The sequence below is a fragment of the Dryas octopetala genome, chromosome 4 (genome assembly GCF_963921425.1).
Source record: "Dryas octopetala chromosome 4, drDryOcto1.1, whole genome shotgun sequence".
Lineage (NCBI taxonomy): Eukaryota > Viridiplantae > Streptophyta > Magnoliopsida > Rosales > Rosaceae > Dryas > Dryas octopetala.
Genome location: NC_141369.1, coordinates 19,902,662 through 19,927,555, shown reverse-complemented (window position 1 = coordinate 19,927,555; position 24,894 = coordinate 19,902,662). Strand labels below are relative to the sequence as shown.

Sequence of the window (24,894 nt, the reverse complement as noted above, 5' to 3'; positions counted from 1 at the left end):
GGCTTGCTTTCACTGCATTTGGTGATATAGAGGTCAAGGAGTTGAGTAATGGGCGCTAATATGTGTGAGGAATAAAGAGGTGAAGGACTGGTATTTCAATCTTTGTTGAAGTTGGGATTGGCTTTACTGGGGCTGAAGGGGGTTTCAGTTGGTGGTGAAAGGAGTTTGCTTTTTGGATTTTTTGAAGAATGAGACTTTCTTCTTCTTCGTCGTCTTCGGGGTTTAATCATCAGCCTCAAGAAGGTAAACACTTTTTGTGCTTTATTTGGTAAAAGTTTAGTACTTCCTTCAAAGTGTTTGTTAATTAATTGTCTTCGCGTGTGTATGCTTGCGTTTATCTTAGACATTATCCTGCATGCTTCTTTGTTCCTTTTGTTTGTGATTTAGCTGAAAATGACTGAGCCCACGCTTTTTACAATTTTAATGTGGATTTGTTAATTAAAGTCCCTGAATGAAGTCACTAGTTTTAATGGAAGGCCTTGTGCATATCCATTTCACTAGTTTTGTGTCTTCACAGAGCTATTTTAGGGTAAATGAAGTCACATTTTATGCATATGTTACTTATCTGTTTGAGAAATTGAATTTGGGGTGACTAAACACACATTCTACTGTTTTATAATTATCTTAACTACCCATAATGTTTGATGGGGTAAAAGATTGAAGTGGTTACATCTGTAAAAGAATGAACTCCATGCCTTTCCTTTATCACTACCTAGGCATGCATTTTGAATTTTGGCGACTTCCTATCTTCAGTTCGTGGATAGGATTTTAATGCTAGGGAGTATGGATGTTTATGTCATGCATATTCATGCAAGCAGAAACTATTGTGCAGGGGAGAAGAAATGCTTAAATTCCGAACTATGGCATGCGTGTGCCGGGCCTCTGGTGTCTCTGCCTCCTCTTGGAAGTCGTGTAGTCTACTTTCCCCAGGGTCACAGTGAGCAGGTTAGTACAACTGGATCATTATCTTATTTATTCTTCAATTCAAATTTTTCCTGCTGAATGGTAGCAGTTGAAAACATATCATATATTGGGGTCTGCAGTTTTTAGAATCAGAAATTTAGTTGTTTTTTATTCAAGGACTTAGTCCTTTGTTACTATTGTCTTAATTCTTGTCAAATAGTAACTTTGAAGTGGGTCAATTTTATGTAGATCATTGAGAGCAGTTCTTCATAGGATAAGTGATTCTTGTGGTCTGGATAATAAATTATGATAGGATATTGTGTAATTATAGGTCTGTGTTCATTTATAAAGGATGATTTACAGGTTTTTGTATTTCCTAGTAATTTCTTCTTTGACTTGTTTTTGTTTGATATTTTACATGGTGTATATTTAAAACTTTCTATCTTATGCATTTTACAAATCATTACCTCGGTTACTTTAACATTATCTAAAACTTTTGAGTACAAAAATGTTGCTTGGATAGCTGAAGCTTCTAATATCCTAACACCGTGTCGTTCTGAATTTTCCAGAGTGTATTTCATTGATTGCTATTAATCCTTGGTGTTTCTTGTACAGGTTGCTGCATCAACCAACAAGGAAGTGGATGCTCATATTCCCAATTACCCAAACCTGCCTCCACAACTAATTTGTCAGCTTCACAATGTGACAATGCATGTAAGTTTCTGCCTATTTGCATCTTCTCTGGACCAAACTCATGGGCTGCTCCTTAAAATGTTTGATTTTGTATGGTACAGGCAGATGTGGAGACAGATGAAGTATATGCTCAAATGACCCTACAACCATTAAGTCCGGTACTGTACTCTGCTCTTTCTGACTTCTGACTTTGTAAGTCGTCATTTTTGTCATGTCTTGACACAAACTATTTTGTAGCAAGAGCAAAAGGATGTATACCTACTGCCTGCAGAGTTGGGTACTCCCAGCAAACAGCCAACCAACTATTTTTGTAAAACTTTGACTGCAAGTGATACTAGCACGCATGGAGGATTCTCTGTACCTCGCCGTGCAGCTGAAAAAGTCTTTCCTCCTCTTGTAGGTCACCTTTACTTTGAGTCATTTGATCATTCTTTTTTTCTTCTTCATGTTTTCACCTCATGAACTTTGTTTCATTCATCCTATTTTTATTGTTCCTTCAGGATTACTCACAGCAGCCCCCAGCTCAGGAACTAATTGCAAGGGATCTTCATGATAATGAATGGAAATTCAGACATATATTTCGAGGTGTGTAAGGATTTGTTCAGAATTCTGTTTTGGATCTCCTGTCAATGTCATTTCTCTTTTATCATTTTAGCATTCTTCAAGTGTGCTGCTCTAGCTTAGATGTAACACCACTGAGGGCAGTGGTATTTCACACACTTGCTGGTTCTAATTGTCAAAAACGAAAGGTTTAGAGAGATTTTATATTTACTGGCATGAGCAACTTCTACTATTTTTTTTTTTCTCAACTCTAGCTACCATAGGCTACACACAATAATTTTTTCTGCAATAGGTTGTAAGCTAAGACTTGCAAGCGCATATTGGGTATGCTTCTTGTAAGAGAGATGGATTAGAGAAGGAACCGTGAAATCCTTATTGGGAAACAAGTCCATAAAATTATTTTTCCCTATTAGAAAGTCTTCCTTTCTTGATTTTCTTATTGTTTCTGCTGTTTTCTGTAAATTTTCCCCTTTTACCTATATCAATCTTGAGAATCAGCATGGAACATCAATAGTCCAACAAAATCGATGGGTAGGACTCTAATGGAAATCTAAACACGTAATTCTGGCTTCTAATTGTTTTCCCCTGTGCTAATGCGCAGGCCAGCCCAAGAGGCATCTTCTCACGACTGGATGGAGTGTTTTCGTTAGTGCTAAACGACTTGTTGCTGGTGATTCAGTCCTTTTTATATGGTAGGTTTTATCTGTTATTTTGTTCTTTATGAGGATTGTTTTTTTGGTGGGAGGGAGTGGGTTTACCGAGATTTATTAGGTCAAACAATATGAAGCAGCTCAATCTTTTCTATGGGACCTGTATACGTTATGTGTGGGACAGCCACCAAGAAAAGCATTTCACTTAGTTCCACCTCTAATATAAGGGCTCAGGGTTAGTAAAGCCACCATTTAATAGCATTATGGTAATCATTTTAACCCCCTCCATATGTGTGTTCTTCAATCAGGAATGAAAAGAATCAGTTGCTCTTGGGTATTCGGCGAGCAAATCGTCCCCAGACTGTTATGCCCTCATCGGTTTTGTCAAGTGATAGCATGCACATTGGTCTTCTTGCTGCTGCAGCTCATGCAGCTGCAACAAATAGTCGCTTTACTATATTTTATAATCCGAGGTGAGTATCTGCTACTGCTCCTGATTGAAAATTTTGCTACTGTTACATATCATTATTCAAGTTGCTTACGACGCAGGGCTAGTCCATCTGAATTTGTGATACCCCTGGCCAAGTATGTTAAAGCTGTCTATCATACGCGGGTTTCTGTGGGCATGCGATTTAGGATGCTGTTTGAGACAGAAGAGTCAAGTGTCCGTCGGTAGGTCAATTCTCTTTGTAATTCATTATATGGTTCTTAATTAACACTTATCTAATTGGTTATGCAAGTTAGCCTTCAAGCAAATTTATATAGTTCTAAAAGATATAATCCTTTTCACACTTTTACTGCTGCAGAAATTTTCATTATATTTAAAGTTGCTTATATATATATATATTCATGAACAAATTACATATCTGTTTTTCTATTGTAGTATGTGCTAAATATTTCATTCCTTCGTACTCTGACATTTACAGTAAAATGTAACTGCTCGGTACTTCTATTCACTGGGTTATGTTTCTTTCTTTTGTTGTTCCCCCCAGATACATGGGTACAATAACTGGCATCAGTGATTTAGATCCTGTTCGCTGGCCTAATTCACATTGGCGCTCTGTAAAGGTTTGTTGGGAGCACTTGGTGATTTTGATCCTCATAAAATTCTAATATTTAGCTTTTTTAAATTTTGACAATTTTTTGATAGAGAAGTGACCAGTTATTTACTTTGCCAGACGAAGTGTGGTTTGTGAACATATTTCTGATAATGCAGGTTGGCTGGGATGAATCCACTGCAGGGGAGAGGCAGCCAAGAGTTTCATTGTGGGAAATTGAACCACTAACAACATTCCCTATGTATCCATCCCCATTCCCCCTCAGACTGAAGCGACCATGGCCATCAGGAATTCCCTCTTTCCATGGTATTTTTGGTTTTTCGCTTGACGAACACATGATGTCTTACTTCTCAAATTCTTTTTTTCCCCTCTTATACTCATTGGTATGTTCTATTCAGCACTCAAAGAAGGTGATATGGGCATTAATTCCCCAATGATGTGGCTTCAAGGAGGAGTTGGAGATCAGGGGATTCAATCTTTGAACTTCCAGGGATTTGGGGTTTCACCCTGGATGCAGCCAAGGCTTGATGCTTCTATGGCAGGTCTACAACCTGATGTATACCAAGCAATGGCAGCTGCTGCACTTCAAGAAATGAGGGCAGTGGATTCTCCAAAATGTTCTTCACAGTCTCTGCTGCCATTCCAACAATCTTCAAATGTTTCCAATGGGCCTGCTGCTTTGCTTCAGAGACAGATTCTACCGCAGTCTCAATCTCAAAATACTTTTCTTCAGAGCTTTCAAGAAAACCAAGCTCCTGCTCAGTCTCAGCTTTTGCAACAGCAGTTGCAGCGTTACCATCCATATAATGATCAGAGGCAACAACACCATCAACAGCAGCTTCAGCAGCAGCAGCAACAGCAGCAACAACAACAACAACAACAGCAACAGCAGCTGCAGCAGCAGCAACAACAGCAGCTTCAGCAATCCCAGCATCTGCACCAGTTGTCTGTTCAGCAGCAGATCCCGAATGTCATGTCTGCTCTATCTAATTTTGCGTCAGTCACTCAATCCCAGTCCACATCTCTGCAGGCTATCCCTTCACACCCTCAGCAGCAGAGCTTTCCTGACCCTGTTGGAAATCCTATATCTTCAACTGATGTCCCCCCTATACATAGTATACTAGGTTCGCTAACACAGGATGGAGCATCCCACTTACATAACTTGAGTGGATCCAACTCTGTAATCCCTTCTTCCTTGTTACCGAAGCAGATGTCAGTTGAACCGCAGCTACCATCTGGAGCTGCTCAATGTGTACTGCCCCAGGTGGAACAGTTAGGAACACTACAGTCAAATGTCTCTGAGCTCACTGCCTTGCCTCCATTTCCTGGCAGAGAGTTCTCCACATTCCACGCTGCTACTGATCCCCAAAGCAATCTTTTGTTTGGGGTTAACATTGATTCCTCATCTCTTATGCTGCAGAATGGGATTCCAAACCTGAGAAATATTGACAATGGAAATGACTCATTGTCCATGCCATTTGGTGCTTCAAATTATAATAGTGCCACAGGCAATGATTTTCCACTTAATTCAGACATGACTACTTCAAGTTGTGTAGATGAATCAGGTTTCTTGCAGTCTTCAGAAAATGTGGACCAAGTAAATCCACCAACTCGAACCTTTGTGAAGGTAAGATAATTGTGATTGTTTTGCAAGCATTTTATTGCTTAACAAAATGGTTAGCTGTATGGACATTGTCAAAGCTTTTGTTTGGCCATGTGAATGCTTCTGGATCATGTGATTACTTGTTCATATTTGTTGTTGATTAGAATGGTGCAATTTTGACAGGTTCACAAGTCGGGGTCCTTTGGGAGATCACTGGATATTTCTAAATTCAGCAGCTATGATGAGCTGCGCAGTGAGCTCGCACGCATGTTTGGCCTTGAAGGCCAATTAGAGGACCCTCAGAGATCAGGCTGGCAGCTTGTATTTGTTGACCGGGAGAATGATGTTCTTCTCCTTGGTGATGACCCTTGGCAGTAAGTCTCATATTTTATACTGTCATTTTGCTTGTACATGCAAGTTATTGTACAAGATGACTGTTTTTGTAGGCAACTATACAGTTTGAGCTTCCTACAAGTTCCAATCATTACTGTCATTTCATAAAATGTTTCGTCCTGAATTACTGTTTGCAAGTTAGTGTTATAGAACTAGCTACTAAACATTTTTATTCTGTATCTTAAATACTTACTGTTCTCATTTTTTCCAGACTTTTAAGTTACTATTTCAGATGTCTAGATCACCGAGCTTTAAGCAACAGTCTTCTGAAGGTGAACTATTCTTTTCATGATTCATTAGAGATATAATGTTTATTTCTTCTCATATTTTCAGGGAGTTTGTGAACAATGTGTGGTATATCAAGATACTTTCCCCACTTGAAGTGCAACAAATGGGGAAGGAAGGCCTTACTCGTGTGACTTCTGCCCCAAGCCATAAGCTTTCCAATGGTAGCAGCACCTGTGATGATTACGTGAGCCGACAGGACTTGAGAAACTCGAGCAATGGGATTGCATCTTTGGGCTCTCTTGACTTCTCAAGGCAAATGCTTTCTAAATGGAAAATTAAGAAAATTGGCTGCTAATGATGAGTGTTTAACTATGCTAGTCGTGTTTTTCATTAAGGATTGTTAGCATTCTTTTACCCTTTCTGTGGTCGGTGAGATGTACTGCTTGGGCTAAAGTGTCTATTTGAAGCTTGCATGTCAGCTTAATATATACTGTAAATTATTATAGGAACTAGGAAGGAACCTTGTTTCTTAAACTACCACTACAGCACCTAGAACAACACAAGTATCCTTAAGATATTGATGTCTGATAGCACTTTGAATGCTGTCTTGTCTTGTAATTTATTATTAAATGAAGTTAAAAACTTATCATGAAACGGACTGGTTGATCGAGTGCCAACCTGTTTACTTATTATTTCTTGTTATTTTGAACTTGTGGATAACTTGGTAATTTCATGTACTCCAACCTTTCAGTTCTATATTTTGAGGTATTTTTCAATTACAGTATGTACGTGTTTTATGTAGTCGGTTGGTAATATTCATTAACTTTATTAGGTTTATAATGTGTCTGTAGCATGTCGAAACAATTCATGACCTTTTCCCTCCACTGCCGTACATGTGTTTTAGTCTCAGGCAGAGTTTAAACATTTCATGTTTAAATTGTCTCATCAATTTGAGGCCCCTTGGCTTATGGACTACCTAGCAGAGTTCTTCTCTCTCTTCCTGAAAGAAACAGCAAAAGTATTTTTTTTTTCCTAATTTATTATTCTATTTGGAAGCAGCTGAAAGTAAATTCATAAACAAAAAGCTTTAATTTCTGCATATTTGGACGGTTGCTCAGGACTTTCTGTATCACTGAAGTCTTGCGACTATATATGTATATATTAAACTGCATGATAGACTCTTAGAAAGCTGCTTGCGACCAATAATACACCACAAAGTCACTATATATTCTTTCAAAATTTCAAATCCGTCAGTAGAACAGCTCTTAGAAGTTTAACAGCTCTTACATTAGTAGCTTCCTTGTATTCTTTCTTCTTCATTTTCTGAATGAGGTGAAGGGCTCTGGCATCTTTTCTGATAGTCTTCTAGTAGTGTCCTCTCCCCCTTTTTGATTTCACTCGCTCCCAAGTTGAATTGATCAACTAGGCTTTGATACCATGTTGAAATTTGATCAGATACCTTGTTGAAATTTTAACAACAAAACTCTGATACTATGTTGGAATTTAGAAGATATGATACCAAGTTGGAATTGCTTTGATACCAAGTTGAAATTTATGACCTGCAATTCAGTATCTAATCACTAGTTTATGAAAGAAAAGAATTTGCATAAAAGATATTTAACTCATGGTGTGATGATCCATTGTCATCTACAGCTCATAGAGGTGATGATCCATTGTCATCTACAACTCATGAAGATGATGATCCGATGCCATTTATAGCTCATAGTGTATCTATTGATCCAATATCATCTAAGTGATATTTATATCAAGTGGCAGAAAGAACTTGACAACATAAATATTTTGAGGAGGTTTATCTCAGCCAATTACGTGAGCTTGAGTATCAAACCTTCCTACTTAGATTTCTTAACAACTAAGGAAGCAAAAAATGTTTTAATACAAAATATTTAAGGTAATGATTTCAGCCATCTATTTGTGTGCTTGATGATCTTATCATTCAAAGATATAAGACTTGGCAATTAAGTAAAAGCATAAAGCAAAACTATAAAAGATATTTTTTGTCAAAGTTGGCTTGACGATCGATTGTCAGTGTCTTGACGATCGATTGTCCTCCTAACTTCCAGTTTTTCGGAGAAGTTGGCTTGAGCCACATTTTTCAGAACTTTTGCCTTTGTGTTAATATCAGTTTAGACATTAACTTCAACACCAAACAATATACATTTGCTGATTACATGAACTATGCATTCCTTGTTGAGCAAGCATGGTTTAATGACAATGTTTCATCAGATTTTAGAGCTATCAAGGATATGGACAGCGTTCCTGTCGTGCTAGAATGGATCTTAAGCTTCGACGATTTTAATAGTTCATCAAGCAAATTATATGGAAGATACATTGCAAAGACATTATACTTGCTTGTTAATCACTCATCAGCACCTCCCCGATGGGAAGACAACCCAACACCCTATTGCAAAATATTTAATGCCATTTTGTTCACATACAATCGGACAAGGCTTCAATGTTTTTGTCCGCCGGGCTTTGAAGGAAGTCCCTATCTTCTCCTACCTTGTCAAGGTAAATCTATTCCTTCAATTTACCAAGTGTATATCAAAACATGGTGCTTGTCATGCAAAGTAACCATGATTGCTGCCATGGCTGATACCTGTCTGTGAATTGAATATTGCACTCTTCATGATCTTTCATTTTGGAATGAGTAATAATTAAGCATAAGTCACCAATTTATTATTATCATGTGCATTAATTCAGGTATTGATGAATGCAAGGGCCCTAATCCATGTTGGAGTCCTGATCTTGCTAAATGGAATTTGAGTGGTGCTAGATGTGAGAATTTTAGTGGGGGTCATTCCTGCTACTCAAATAAAACTGGCGTAATTTGCAAGTATTCTGGTACTGGCGATCCTTCATGCAACCAGCTGATTGTAAGCACAACGCCTCCTCCGATCACCATCAAAACTAGTTTTTTAGGTTTGCTCTATACTCTCCACAGTTCATTAAATTTTTGTCATGTCAAAGTTAGCTTTTCTTAACAATTTTTCTTTTTCTTTTCAAAGAACGATCAAAGATATATGCATGTCAAACCAGGATTTTTTTTTTCAATTACTACATACATTCTTATCAATTTTCAATTATTCATACCTTTCCTTCTTACTTTCTTCACGTCCCATTCTTATTTTGTATTTCATTTCATTCAAATCTTGATTCCATTCTATTCCAATGTCCTATAACAATCAAACACTACCTAAGTATCAAACAAGGGAATATAATGTACTCGGGGGAGTCTTCCATTTCAATAGTAGTGTATTTCATTGCTCCCCTTTCCTGTAAAGCAGTCATAAATAAGCATTTTTCTCTGTATGAAAACAAAAATTGACAAGTATAATCAGCAAAACAGAGTGGCCAGGTTTCTATTTTCACCCATTTTCTGGTTCATTTTACAATTAATGCCTCACTAAAGACATAAATGAAATATCTTTCGTTGAGTTATGCAGGTCTTGGACTGTTATTCCTACTCATTAGTCCATGGTGTGCCTACAAAGTCATAAACAAAAGGAAAACATCAAACAGAAGGAGATGTTTTTCAAACGAAATGGTGGTTTATTGTTAGAAAAACAATTATCATCGGGCAAAGTTAATGTTGAGAAAACCAAGTTGTTCAAATCAAAGGAGTTAGAGAAGTCCACTGACAATTATAATGTCGACAGAATTCTTGGCTATGGAGGCCAAGGTACTGTCTACAAAGGCATGTTGGCTGATGGAAGAATTGTTGCGGTAAAGAAGTCTAAAAAAGTTGATGAGTCCAAACTTTCAGAATTCATTAATGAGGTTGTCATTCTTTCACAAATTAACCACAGAAATGTGGTTAAATTATTGGGATGTTGTTTAGAGACCGAAGTTCCTCTTTTGGTTTATGAATTCATACCAAATGGAACCCTTTCTCAGTACATCCAAGGCCAAATTGAACAGTTTCCACTTACATGGGAAATGCGCGTACGAATTGCCACAGAAATTGCAGGGGCTCTTTCCTACTTGCGCTCTGCAGCTTCCTTTCCCATTAGACATCAAGTCTATGAACATACTCTTAGATGAAAAATACAGAGCAAAGGTTGCTGATTTTGGAACTTCAAGATCAGTTGCTATTGACCAAACTCACCTAACCACACCTGTGAATGGCACATTTGGTTACTTGGACCAAAATCACCAAGGGGTTGAATTTGGCGAAAATGATGCATATTTGGTTACTTGGATGTTGTTTCAACATGAGTTGAACTTCTACAACTATTCATGGTAAATAAATTAAAATATTTCTAATTATAATTGTAATGTCCAACTAAAATAAATAAATTATAATTGTAATGTATGTATGTATGTAATGTTGCAAACCATTATGTATGTTCTTTGGTCTATAAAATTCTGTAATATATGCTACTAAATATGAGTAATGAATCCCACAGAAAGGAACAATTGAAGGAAACTTTTATGTAGAGAAAATCGAAATTAATTTGTTTTCTTATGGTTTTAATAAACTAGAATTCCGAGCCAGTCCAAAGATTTCTGAGTATGAAATTTTTTCTGATTAGAAACATTATTTACGAAGGGAAAAGAACGAGCAATTCATAGAGAAAACATAACCAGAGACTATATTTGAAAGCTAGCTATAATATTGGACTTGGGCTGCACTACTTTGTATCTCCGTTTTAGGCCCGTGGAGCAGTTTCTGTTTGAGGACCTAGGCAGATCCTCTCGGCCCAGGGTGCTGATTCCTGATTAGCTCTTTTTGTTGGTTAGGCTTTGACCCCCGTATACCACAAAATGTAAAAATAAAAGAACAATTAAAAAGGTAATGATGAGTATTTAACTATTATGCTAGTGGTGTATTTCAAAAAAGGATTGTGAACATATTATTCTATTTCAAAAAAGTTGCAGTATTCTTTTGTGTATGAACTTCCTCCTTTTGGCGCCCTGAGGACAAATAGGAGTCCCCACGACAGAAAAAGCAACATGATTGACTGTTGAACATCTAGAGGATCGATGCGACCGCGTACATCAACGCCTTTTCCAAAAGAGCCTAAAATGAGTCAAGTCAACTGAGGGGGTCAAAAAAGTTAAGGGATATCAAAAGAGGTTATTTAATTAAATTATCCAAACAACAACAACACTATTTCTTAACTTTTCTTTTGATATCTTGACTGAAACGAAGTCTCCTGCATATCTGACTAATGGCTACATCGGGTTGGGTAAAGAGCTGGGCAAAAGTTGCATTGTTTTGTGTATGAACTTCCTCCTTTTGGCCCCTTTAGAAACCCGGTCCTGTGGCCAAATAGGAGTCCCCACGGCTGAAAAAGCAATATGATTGAGTGGTGATCGAGTACGTTGAGCATCTAAATTCTAAAGGATGCGAGTTGCGACCGCGTACATCAACACGTACCTTTTCCAAAAGAGCCTAAACTTCACACAAAACAACAACTTTTCTTTTGGAATGATGCATGACTCAAGTCGATCAACTGTATTAAGAAACACTAGAGCTCTCTAGTATGAATCAATTATGGCAGCTATATGTACAGTACACGCACACACGATTTCCACATTGTTCCTAATATGTTTTTGGTCCACCATATTTTGGAAGAAATAAGCATGAAATTAAGAAGGTGCAAAGAAAATCCTTTTTGTACGTGTTTTTTCTTTCTATAGATTATTTTGGGTACTGTTAGTACTTTCCCATTTTTTAAATGTATGTAAAAAATATTCATTCATTGGCTTTACTTTGCAAACTCCGATAAATGTATATATACTAGCTACGTTCTAAGCTTCGAATGAATAGTACTTCATTCAGTAGTACTTCTATGAATGCTGATCAACAAAATCACCAAAATATTCATTCATTGGCTTTAATTTGCAAACTCCGATACATGTATATATATACTAGCTAACTTCTCAGCTTCGAATGAATAGTACCTCATTCAGTAGTACTTATATGTATGCTGATCACTAAAATTCATGATACATTTTGTTATGTCAATTATTAGAACTTTGGAAGTCAACAGTCAATAATCATACATGTTAAACTATGCTAATTTTCATGCATGATCTTTTACCATCATTTCTATTTATTTATTTATTTAATTTTTTTTTTTTGTGACATTACATTTCAGACATTGATGAATGCACATATCATCCTAACCTATGCTTGGCCGGCAGCAAGTGTACGTGTGAACGATTATGGGGGGTACTAATATTGCTCCCAATATAAAAGGACTCCTCTCAAATGGGCCCTTAAAGGTATGGCCACAAAACAGTACTGCTCCAAAATTTATTTAAAATGTAATATATATATATATATATAATGCAAATTATAATTTGAACAAGCTTACTGGTTTATCAAAAATAAAAAATAAAAAACTAAGGTCACATAGTTAACCTCTAACAACTTAAAATCAAAGTTATATATTTTCTTCATTTGTCATTTCATATATATTGAGTTGTGCAGGTCTTGGAATGGGACTTGGACCAGTATTGCTAAATTGGTGCCTGTTGGGATACAGACTCATAAAGAAAATGAATGACAATAAACGCAAGAAAAACATTTTCAAGCAAAATGGTGGTTTATTGTTGGAACAACAATTATCGTAGGTGAAGTTAATGTTGAGAAAATCAATTAAGTTGTTCAAAACAAATGAGCTAGAGAAGTCGATCTACTGATAATTTCAATGCCAACAAAAATTCTTGGCCAGGGAGGCCAAGCTATAGTTTACAAAAGGAATGTTGACACTACAACAAATTGTGCTAGCACCGGTGGACAGCAGTGGCGGATAGTCTGTCCGCCGATAATAATATAAGTATTAGTGGCGGACAGTAGTTTAAGCAGGAGTTTTCCCTCACAAAATATTCGATGTAGTCATCACAAATGGACACACTTGATTTGGACTGAATTCTCGCATCAACACTCTGGTCATTCACACCTGATTTGGACGGAATTCTATAAAGAAACCCTTTATACATGTCAATCCTATACAAAAAGTTTTTTATGCGTAAAGGATTCTCAGGATTTCGAATTCCCATATAGGATCTCATCCGGACAATTTTCTGTATAGGATTGACATGAAAGATTTTCGTCTGAGATTCAGACAGACGTGAATGACGTCCCAAACGTGAATGCAAGAATTTCTAGCTATACTGACTCGATATGACAATCCTTTAAAAAATACTATAAGTTAAAACTCTATAATTTAAAAGTTGATTTTTCGGAGTTTCTTTTTTATATTGAATTTCTATAGTTAAATTGATAAAGATGGTTGATATCATTTCCACATTTTCTCCATTGTTCCTAACCCCACTTCTTTTCCTTTTTTCTTTTGTTTTTCAGTATTGCAATATGCCTTTAATAAAGTGATTCACACTATGTGAAAGCTACTTGGGACTAACATTGCACAAACCCCTCTATATAAACTCATTTAACTTGGCAAGGTACATCAACTTTTTTATTTTTAAATTTGAAACGATCTCAAATTTAAATCTCCCTCCTCAAATAAAATAATTCCATTGATACCAATTATATTCTTTCTAAGTTTTTAATTATTCTACATGTATAATTTTACTCTTCTAGTTTTGGATTGATGACAAGTTAGCAAATCTTGTTCCTTGATTAGGGCCGACATGAGTGTCGTATGGAGGGAAAATCGTATTTAAAATCTCATAATATTATCAAGAGAAATACCATTAAATTAGAATCTCAGTAATTGGAAAAATTATTAGGTGTATCAGTTACCGCTGGGTGATTGGAATAATTATTGGAAATTATTTTGTATAACCGATACACCGCCACGTGGTATAACCAATCCAATATGTAAGAGTATTAACGGATGATACATTTATATTAGTGGGTATAGTATTAATAATATTCACTCTTATTATGACACGTTGAATTGATTACACCACGTGGTGGTGTATCGATTACACACAAAAATTTCGGGAAATTTCCATTTAGGTCCTTTAGTTTTATAATATACTGAATAAAGCCTTATGACTTTTAAAATTCTAACTAAAATCCAATAATATTGTAACAATTCCATGTTACACAATATTGGTCCATTATTTTCTATTTTTTTCACACATACCAGGCGCCGAGCGATCGGTGGCCATTTTCGATTGTTCAGCAGTGTATTTTTATTTCTTTGTCAAGCCCTGGTTTGTCAGCTTTATATTAGGTTTTAACTTTGAGATTTTGGACTCCGCCTAAAATTTTAGAGTTAAAACCTAATATGCAGTCTCCACAAACATCATTCTAGCTATACCCTAAGAAAATATGAGGTTAACTCGTATCTTATACCCTCAAAAAAATAAAAAAATAATGACATATTTTTTTGATAAGACAATGATCAAAAGACTTTATTTAGAAAAAATAAAGACTTTATTTGAAAAAAAAAAAGTCATAAATTTTTTTTTCAAATAAGAAATATTAGAAGGATTAAACTGTAATTTTCTCAAAAATTTTTGTGTATCCGTTGGTTGATAACATCGTCCTTTGTATACTTCTAATTTTTACTCACTCTCTCTCTCTCCAATCTTATTTACCAAAGAAAAACCAAAATTTACTCTTTCATTCCTAGATGTAATGATTGTCACAGGAAACAAACCAGCAGAGATAAAGATACGAAATATTTGCCACTTCGAAAAAGGAATGAATAGGACCCATCTATATAATTGACTGAGCATGCATGCATGCGGACCTACATACATGTGAATTGACTCATCAAGTCAAGCAGTACTCGAGTACTGCATTATTTTTTCCTTTAATTTTTATTTTATGTGGCCATAAAACACACCTAAATCTTTATCTGAAGCATGAAGGTGCGAAGAAATATCATTCTTGTCTACTTTTCAATTTCCTTCTCTCCTTTCTAATTTTCTATAAAGTTTGTTAATAATTATTGTTGAGATCGAGAATATATATCCAACACTAGAAAGTTAATTGTTGCATTACGTAGGATGAACTAGTTAATTGTTGTATTACAAGAATAATGCAATTGCTACTTGATCATCATTATCATCATCATAAGATGATGATATTCATTCTGATTCTGTTGTTAGCAGCAGTATTATCATCTGAAGGAGGAGCACAGCCGATAGCAAAGTCCAATTGCAAAACGCGTTGCGGAGATGTTAGAATCCCGTACCCTTTCGGGATCGGACCCAGCATAGACTGCTACTTAAACGAATGGTTTGAAGTAGACTTTAACGGGACTAAGCCTTTTCTGAGGAGCCTCAAACTGGAGGTGCTGAGCATTTCTGTTGAAGGCACGCTTCGGGTCCACAGCCCTGTCACTTTCTTCTGCAACGGAAACGCAAGTAGCAAAGCCGCAAACTTGACGGGAAGCCCCTTGGTGTACTCTCAGAGATACAACAGATTCACTGCCGTCACTTGCGACCTCCTTGCCTTGATTTACTCATCAGATGTATTTATCGTTGGTGGATGCAGGTCCATCTGTGAAAAGAACATTCGTACTACTTCTGAAGGCTGCGATATTGGTGTTAACTGCTGCCAGACCACCATTCCTCCATATCTCACTCTACTTAGCAGTGATTATTTACCAGAGGTACGGAGCCGCCGGGCGGATTGCAACGACTATGCATTCCTGGTAGACAAAAATTGGTTTGAGAACACTATGTCATCAGATTTTAGAGCCATCAAGCGTATGCTTAATGTTCCTGTGGTGCTAGAATGGAGTTTAATCAACGACAATACTTCATCCACAGCATTATTTCAAGAAGTCGTTGTTGAAAGAAACTCTTCCAGGTTTGATAATTATTCTGACCCAACACCCTATTGCTTTAATTCCAGTACTAATTCAGCATACAATCGGCCAACCTTTTCTTGTTACTGCCCGGAAGGCTTCGAAGGCAATCCCTATCTTCTCCAACCTTGTCAAGGTAATTAATTAAGCCTCCACCATCTTCATCCTTTTTTCTTTTTATTTTTTTCTTATAGTGTTATATTATTAATCTAAGGTATTGTATTATTAATCTAAGAGTGTGCAGTGTGAGCAAAAGAGAAATGGATTTATAAGACTTTTTGAGTGTGTGTGAGGTTAATCTAGTGGTATGGAAACATCCTAAGTTCGAACCCCGGCCCCCTCATATTAAAAAAATACAAAATAAAAAACAATGTAATTATAACCCTTGGATTAGTAATGACTGTGATTAAAACAAGTAAAAACTACACCCTAATTAAAACAAGCTGCATAGCAGAGAATCCAAATTCTTTTAAAAAGAGAAGAAAGCCAATCCATACACTCATTGATTTTGTACTTTTTAGATCGAAAACTAGGTCATGTTAAGCTTTTATATAATATTTTCAATGTAAATTCTAAAAACTAAAATTTAAACTCAAGACGATTAACTCTTCAATCTCTTGGAACTTTGAAACTCGAAAGTCAATGTGTTATATCATATATGTGTCCATGTTAAATTATGAAAATATTTCATGGTGTTTCACAATCGTTTTCTTTTTCTCTTTTTTATTATTATTATTTTTTTTCTCATTATATTTCAGACATCAATGAATGCATCAAAAAGGAATATCGATGCGCAGCTGGCAGCAAGTGTGTGAACGTTCCTGGTTGGTTCTATTGCTCCGACGAACATAAAAAGTCGACAAAAACTAAAATATTGGTGATCGCAGGTATGGTATGGCGACCATAATAAAAATTTGACTTTGCAATTTTTCGTATATAATCATTTTACTGGCTTATATATGCACGCAGGTCTTGGTGCGGGTGTCGGACTATTATTATTACTTATTGCTGCGTGGTTAGGATACAGACTCATAAAGAAAAGAAATAACATTAAACGCAAGGAGATGTTCTTCAAACGAAATGGTGGTTTATTATTGGAACAACAATTATCGTCAGGTGAAGTCAATGTTGAGAAAATCAAGTTGTTCAAGTCGAAAGAGTTAGAGAAGTCCACCGACAATTTTAACAATGATAGAATTCTGGGCCATGGAGGCCAAGGTACCGTTTACAAAGGCATGTTGGCAGATGGAAGAATTGTTGCCGTCAAAAAGTCCAAAAAGGTGGATGAATCCAAACTTTCAGAATTCATCAATGAGGTTGTGATTCTTTCACAAATCAATCACAGGAATGTGGTTAAAATATTGGGTTGTTGCTTAGAGACAGAAGTTCCTCTTCTGGTTTATGAATACATACCAAACGGAACACTTTCTCAGTATATCCAAGGCCAAATTGAGGACTTTTCACTGACATGGGAAATGCGCGTACGAATTGCCACAGAAATTGCAGGGGCTCTTTCCTACTTGCACTCTGCAGCTTCCTTTCCCATTTATCACAGAGACATCAAGTCTACCAACATACTTTTGGATGAAAAATACAGAGCAAAAGTCGCTGATTTTGGAACTTCAAGATCAGTTGGCATTGACCAAACTCACCTGACCACACTTGTGCATGGCACATTTGGTTACTTGGACCCTGAATACTTCCAATCAAGCCAATTCACAGAGAAAAGTGATGTGTACAGCTTTGGTGTTGTTCTTGTTGAGCTTTTGACAGGACAAAAACCAATTTCTTTCACTAGGTCGGAACAAGAAGGCAGAAGTCTTGCCACATATTTCATTATTTCGATGCAGGATGACCGTCTACTTGACATTCTTGATCCTCGAGTTGTGAAGGAAGGCTCTCAAGAAGGTATTATGGTAGTTGCTAACCTTGCAAGAAGATGTTTGAATTTGAATGGAAGGAAGCGTCCTACAATGAGAGAAGTCACAGCTGAATTGGAAGGGACGCAAATGTCTGAAAAAGCTTCTAATGTTCAAGTACATGATTATGAAGAGGTTGAATTTGTTAGAACTGAATCAATTGAGCCTTGGGATATTGTTTCAAGTTCAGCAGGTACAGGGTCATCAGTTTTGGATGGTGGTCCGGGATCATCTTTCCATGAAGTTCCTCTATTGTCTTTCAATTCACGGTGAACAAAATATTTCTTAATGGTATAATATTATATGTTCCAAATATTTTATGTACTGTAGACATAATATGTCCTTTTGAACAATATTCTTTTGTACTGTATGCTACTAAGTAATAGCTAGTATGGTTGTAATGTTGGCTGTTCTAATTTTTGGTGCCTAATTTTGCCTGTTATAGTTTGGGTAGATATTATGTGTATGGCTTACCTAAGATATATATTATGTGTATGACTTAAAATTTCCATGAGGCCGCAGATCACGTTTTGTTTGTCTAGTAGGGGTGGGCATTTTAATTGCACACCGTCAAAACTGGCCGAACCGCCAAAAAAACGCGTTGACCAAAAAAAGTCAACATCATCAAAAAAACCGAACCGCACCGGTTCTACACCTTATTTAACCGCACCGAACCGAACCGCACCGCATACTTGCAAAAAATATATTTTTTTATATTTTTATACATATATACACCATTATATTTTTTTTTTTATATATATTTATACGATTATTATATACTTTTTATATATTTTTTGTACACATTTTTATACACTTTAGACCATAAACCCTCAACCCTAATAAAATATTAGAATTAATATTAACGTAGCTAAATTTTAGGGTTTAGACCCTAAAATATATTTTATATAACCCTATGACCTATTTTCTAGATATATAATATAATAATAAATTAATAATGTTTTAGTATATAATTTTAGTTATACCCATTACCCTATATAATAAAATTAGTATATTCTTTATATTCTATATAAAAAAAAATTAGTATATTATTTATAGTTTATACTCTATATACTAAATTTTTTAATTGTTTATAGTTCTAGGGTATAATATATAGTTATATACTATATAAGTGTATAGGGTATATGCCATATAAGGTTTATAACTTGTAGTAACTAGTAAGTTAGTAACTTTGTTTTAAGCAGGTTCTTAACTTGTAGTTGTAGTCATTGGTTGTATACTTGTATAATTGATTTTGTTTTTAACTTTTAAGTTTTAAGTACTAAGTAGGTTAAACAAAGTTTAATGTGTGAGTTTTTTTGGTTAAGTTCATTGAATTAACTTGTAAATTTGTTTTTTTGTTGCCAAAACTTGTTAATTAGGATGGGTTTGCATCATTAAATAATTGGGCTTATGCTTAAAAAAATAAATGTGAAGCCCAAAAGTGCTAATCTGAATAATAGCTCATTAGGCCCAGAACCGCGGTAGAGAACCGCACCGCACCTTAAATGGTTTGGTTTGGTTTAGTTTTTTTATTTCTTTCACGATTTTAAGCACCGAATAGCACCGTGTATTTATATCTAGCGCGGCGCACGGTTCCAGGAGAAAAGTGAGTCGAACCGCACTGCGCCCACCCCTATTGTCTAGTGTTAAAGCCTTGACTTGCTTGCTCTTCATGGATTACAGTGTTGGGAAGAGGCTGGCCGGCTTCCTTGATATTGTAATAGTACCGATCGAATGGAAGGAAGCGTTCTATAATATTTTTCCTGTAATGCACGTATGTGAGTATTGTTGAGAGAAATCTCACATTGAAGATGTAAGGGTCTTGCTAGTGGCTTATAAGGATTTGGGCTACTCCTCCCATTGTCAATTAGTTTTGGGATGGATGCCTAGATTTATTCATGGTATCAGAGCAGGTTATCCACGTGATGCGCCTAACGGCTACACGTGCTCCCACGTCACCTAATATAAATTGTTCACGTGTTAGGCTTAAATGACGCTACACTTGTGGGGGCGTGTTGAGAGAATCCTACATTGAAGATGTGTGGGCCTTGCTAGTGGCTTATAAGAGTTTGGGCTCTTCCTCCCATTGCCAATTGGTTTTAGGATGGATGCCTAGATTACTTCAAGTATTGAAGGCCAAAGAAATAAACAAGAAGGAAAACTGATCAAATTTGGTTTCTTCCGGGTTAATCATCAGCAATAGTATCCACATATATAGGTCATTTGGATGGTACATATATCTCAGGACTTATTGGGTTAACACTGATATGGTATACTATTTGTTTTTACTATCAACTCAACTGCATTTCTTTTTGTCGATGACTAAACTCAAGTATGTAGTCAACTGCATTATCTTTTCATTTAATTTTTAGTTTTTGTGTAGCTAGAAAGATTAAAAAAAAAAATGAAACAGTACCTGAATTCTCTTGTAGATTACTAACAGCTGTCAAGTATGACGGCTATATTATACACAATTTCCACACAAATTACGTACATAAGAGAAGTACCCCACGTGCCCACTTGTTCCATTTTCTTCGATCATATTTATAAGATAGGTAGGCACTATGCGGGACCATTGCAAATTAATTAAGAAGTTCATGTACGTACATATACTTCTTCTTTTTTTGGCCGAGAGTACATATACTTCTTAATTAGCTAGTAAAGAATGCAATTTTCTAATTCATTATGTGATATTCGATAACAAAGTCTGGTTATTATATGCAAGGTGTTAAATTACCAAATTTTCTAAGAAATTTTGCCGAAAATTTCAATTTTTTGGAGTGTCGAAATCGAAATTCATATATGTTAACTTTTCGTGATAATTTCGTCAAAATTATTGAAATTTCGCCAAAATCCTCGAAATTTCGCCGAAATTTTTGGCGGGTGAGATCGAGGGAGAAAGAGATAACTGGTTTTGGATTTTGGACGGTTGGGTTTTTGGAGAAGAGGCTGGGTTTTGGGAGAAAACGATGGTTTTGGGAGAAATAGGGGGCGGCGACAGGGGGAGATCGAGGGAGAAAGATGGGGTGGTGGCAGAAGGGCGACAGGGGGGGAGATGAGGGAGAATTAATTAAAGAGGTGAGGGTGAGGGTGAGGGTGAGGGTGGGTTGGTGATGGAGATGCAGGGAGAGAGAGAGAGAGAGAGAGAGAGAGAGAGAGAAGCACGGGGGATGAAGAAGAAGAAGGAAAAAAAAAAAGAACCGGAGGAGACTCACAGGGGAAAATAAAGGAAAGAAAAATAAAGATTAAAAAAAAAGATAAAAAGAAAGGAAAAAAATTAAAAGGTTTGGGGCCTTTGGGCAATTGTAAAGAAAAAAAAATGGTTTGGGGTTTCGTTTGACCGTTTTGGAGTTTCGTTTAGTTGTTTTTAAATTCTAAACCAGTAAACTCTAATATATTTCTATAAAAAAATAATTAAAAATACCTTAAAGGGTCTAAACTTTAATATCATATACTATATTCTGAATAATATAGAGTATAGATTATAAAATATATAAGGTTTAGTGTATAGATTATAGAGTATAAATAATATACTAATTTCATTTATTCATTATACTAATTTTATTTAACAGTATTTGTCTCCAGCGCGCATTAGATTCATCTTATATCACATAAAACCTACTATATAATTTTGTTTCTTCAATATTTTTTTATCAATTTAATAGATAATATGTTAAATAAACATATAGTAAAGTTTTATTCAAAATTTTCGTATTTTGATAGTAATTTCTGTCGAATTTTTGTCGAAATTTAAAAATTTTCAAAATTTTTATCAAAATTTCCATCAAAATTTTTATCGAAATTTCTTCGAAATCCAAAATTTTATTCTTTAGTTACATGCACATGCAGCAGCAGTATCATAAGAATTAACAACATAACAAAGTCAAATTGCACCAAATTTTTGTCCTACTATATGTAACAATACTTTCGCATTTACACTTTTTTTGTGTGCCACATACTTTAATTCCATGACTTGTAATGATTGTCCTGGAAAACAAGCAAGCAGAGAGATCATAAAGAAACAAGAAATATTTCACTTTTAAAAGAGAATACCCAACTATTGATGGAAATTTCGACGGAAGTTGTTATCAAAATACAAAAATTTTGAATGAAACCTTACTATATGTTTATTTAACATATTATCTACTAAATTAATAAAAAAATTTGAAGAAACCAAATTATATAGTATGTTTTATGTGATATAAGATGAATATAATGCACGCTGGAGACAAATACTCTTAAATAAAATTAGTATATTATTTATACTCTATAATCTATACACTAAACCCTATGTATTTTATAATCTATATTCTATATTGTTTAGAATATGGTATATGATATTAGAGTTTAGGCCCTTTAGGGTATTTTAAATTATTTTTTATATAGAAATATATTATAGTTTACTAGTTTAAGGTTTAAAAACAATTAAACGAAACTTCAAAATAGTCAAACGAAACTCCAAACCATTTTTTTTCTTTACAATTGCCCAAAGGCCCCAAACCCTAATCAATCCTAAACCTTTTAATTTTTTTTCTCTTTTTTATTATTTTTTCCTTTTTTTTTCTTTTTTTTTTTTTCTTTCCTTCCTTTTTTTTTTTTTTTCCTTCCTTTCCTTTCCTTTCTCTCCCCCCGAGTCTCCAATTCAGCTCCATTGTTTTTTTCTTTTTCTTCATCCCCTCTCTCTCTCTCTCTCTCTCTCTCTCTCTCTCTCTCTCTCTCTCCTCCTCCTGTCGCCCCCCCGTTGTTGCCCCCCTGCCGTAGCCCCCCCGCCGTCGCTCCCTGCCGTCGCCCCCCCTGTCATCGCCTTTTTCTCCCTCGATCTCCACCTTGCCGCCCCCCGCCACCCCTTCTTTCTCCCTCGACTGTGTAGGTGAGGTAAGTTGGTTAGTTGGGTTATTGGGTAGCTGTGCAGGTGACGAAATTTCGCTAAATTTCGACGAAATTTCTCTGAAATTCAAAAAATTTGGCTATTAGGGTATTTGAAATTTCGCCGAAACATTCCGAAATTTTGTTGAATCAGTATTAAAATTTCGAAACTCCTCAAAATCGAAATTTAAACCCTTGATCATAATTGACAAACAAAAAACTATTGATCATAATTGCGTTATATACAATATTGAAAAGCATGCACGTGGACCTTCACCATCAACTCATCAAGCGCGCACTGCAATGACCCATAAGTCAAGCAGTCAATCGAGCACCATGCATTATTTTTTTCATTTAATTTTACTAGTGGAACGAAGGCTAGAAAAGAAATAAAATTTACTAGAGGAACGAAACCGATTTGCCGATTGCAACGACTATGCATATATTCTTTGTAGATAAAAGTTGGTTTGAGAAGATTATGTCATCAGATTTTAGAGCCATCAAGAAATTTTCAACACAAAATTGATATGGAAAACAAAATTCAGACAAACAATATTAGTATTTATTAGTCTCCTTTAGTGACAATTCTTCCTTTGATCTTTGTAAGAAATCTAGAGAACTAAGCAGCAGGAAGGTGCAAAGAACTATCTCTGCACCTTCATATTTCCTAAAACGCTTTTATGCTAAAGAGGGTTGGCACTTGAGAATCATTTGCTTTACTACAATCACTTGAGAATCATTTGCTTGAATCATGTTTTCTTTCCTAGTTTTGCTTACTGATCAGCTAGAATTTTCTCATGGGAATGAGTATTCAATTATGAATATATATATTCTTGGTGATAATGACACAAAAAGTGCATGCAATTATGCATTCTTGGTAGACGACTACTGGTTTGCAAACAATTTAACAAATATTACTTCTAAAAAGAGAATATATAGGACCTATCTATATAATTGACTGAGCATGCATGTATGCGGACCTACATACATGTGAATTGACTCATCAAGTCAAGCAGTACTCGAGTACTCACTACAAGAAAAACATATTTGGGCGACCAAACTTTGGGCGACGAACATATATTCGTCGCCCAAAGAAATTTAGGGCGACGAACAAGAAAATTTGTCGCTCAAAGTCATATAGGTTTGGGCGACGAACATGTTCGTCGCCCAAAGTTACTTTGGGCGACGAATAACACGTTCCTCGCCCAAAGTTACTTTGGGCGACAAACATATTTCGTCGCCTAAACATTAACAACAAACAATTAATTGATAAATACATTGGGCGAGGAATATACATGTTCGTCGCCCAAAGTGCCTTTGGGCGAGGAACACGAAAATTTGTCGCCCAAACTTACTTTGGGTGACAAAATATTTCCTCGCCCAAACATAGTTTGGGCGAGGAATATACATTTCGTCGCCCAAAGACACTTTGGGTGACGAAATTGTGTTCGTCGCCCAAACATAGTTTGGGCGAGGAACATGTTCGTCACCCAAAGGATCATCCTGTTTTGTAATAATGGTTTGGGCGAGGAATCTCACAATTCGTCGCCCAAAGTTATTTTGGGCGACGAAATTTTAGGTTCCTCGCCCAAGATCACTTTGGGCGACGAAATTTGTAGTTCCTCGCCCAAAGTAAGAATACTTTTTTGTTTACAATTTTATATATGTAATAGCATACGATACGATTGTATTTCCAAAGATCATAACCATTCATTTTTTAATTCCCCACTCAAGGATCATCCATGCAAAAAATTAGCTCAATCGGTGATGTAGAAGTTAGGTAACGGTGGTTGAACTTATGAACGATTGTAAATTTTCTAATACGAATCGAAGTATGAGATGAATTCCGATTTAGCCGATTTTTTGCAGGGATGATCTTCTAGTATAAACGAATAGAATGAACGGTTCCGATCGTTGAAATCACATTGTAGTCTTCACAAATTGTTGAATCGCCAAAATTTCTACCCAAAAGTTAATATAATTATACTCTTCAAGTGTATTTGTATGTAGAAGATCACTTTTGTATTGTGTTTTTAACGATCCGAACCGATCATTCCTTAGTGGCTCACTCAAGGATCATCCATGCAAAAAATTAGCTCAATCGGTGATGTAGAAGTTAGGTAACGGTGGTTGAACTTATGAACGATTTTAAATTTTCTAATACGAATCGAAGTATGAGATGAATTCCGATTTAGCCGATTTTTTGCAGGGATGATCTTCTAGTATAAACGAATAGAATGAACGGTTCCGATCGTT

The 24,894-nt window shown here is 35.8% G+C and overlaps 2 protein-coding genes and 1 pseudogene across 2 annotated transcripts; all 3 read left to right on the top strand.

Moving 5' to 3' along the window:
* On the top strand, positions 1 to 6,868 carry LOC147287840 (auxin response factor 6-like). Its single transcript, XM_086240045.1, has 14 exons — positions 1 to 243; positions 833 to 945; positions 1,519 to 1,617; positions 1,698 to 1,754; positions 1,834 to 1,992; positions 2,097 to 2,181; positions 2,759 to 2,849; positions 3,116 to 3,280; positions 3,357 to 3,479; positions 3,800 to 3,875; positions 4,024 to 4,171; positions 4,264 to 5,492; positions 5,652 to 5,842; positions 6,195 to 6,868. The coding sequence occupies exons 1-14, from the start codon at positions 189 to 191 to the stop codon at positions 6,442 to 6,444; spliced, it is 2,841 nt and encodes a 946-aa protein (XP_086096171.1). The 5' UTR covers positions 1 to 188; the 3' UTR covers positions 6,445 to 6,868.
* Positions 6,869 to 8,278: 1,410 nt separating this feature from the next.
* LOC147287839 (wall-associated receptor kinase-like 3 pseudogene) lies at positions 8,279 to 10,353 on the top strand (annotated as a pseudogene).
* A 4,555-nt stretch (positions 10,354 to 14,908) lies between these two features.
* LOC147287838 (wall-associated receptor kinase-like 1) lies at positions 14,909 to 18,187 on the top strand. Its single transcript, XM_086239380.1, has 3 exons — positions 14,909 to 15,989; positions 16,612 to 16,740; positions 16,823 to 18,187. The coding sequence occupies exons 1-3, from the start codon at positions 15,080 to 15,082 to the stop codon at positions 18,043 to 18,045; spliced, it is 2,262 nt and encodes a 753-aa protein (XP_086095506.1). The 5' UTR covers positions 14,909 to 15,079; the 3' UTR covers positions 18,046 to 18,187.
* The last annotated feature ends 6,707 nt before the right edge of the window (positions 18,188 to 24,894 follow it).

What these genes read in the sequence shown, in the direction of transcription:
- LOC147287840 (XM_086240045.1), top strand. Translation starts at nt 189, where the DNA reads ATGAGACTTTCTTCTTCTTCGTCGTCTTCGGGGTTTAATCATCAGCCT. An exon ending in TTCACAATGTGACAATGCAT is followed by an intron (nt 1,618 to 1,697) that starts GTAAGTTTCTGC and finishes TGTATGGTACAG; the next exon opens with GCAGATGTGGAGACAGATGA. An exon ending in GAAGAGTCAAGTGTCCGTCG is followed by an intron (nt 3,480 to 3,799) that starts GTAGGTCAATTC and finishes TGTTCCCCCCAG; the next exon opens with ATACATGGGTACAATAACTG.
- LOC147287838 (XM_086239380.1), top strand. Translation starts at nt 15,080, where the DNA reads ATGCAATTGCTACTTGATCATCATTATCATCATCATAAGATGATGATA. An exon ending in TCTTCTCCAACCTTGTCAAG is followed by an intron (nt 15,990 to 16,611) that starts GTAATTAATTAA and finishes ATTATATTTCAG; the next exon opens with ACATCAATGAATGCATCAAA. An exon ending in TAAAATATTGGTGATCGCAG is followed by an intron (nt 16,741 to 16,822) that starts GTATGGTATGGC and finishes ATATGCACGCAG; the next exon opens with GTCTTGGTGCGGGTGTCGGA.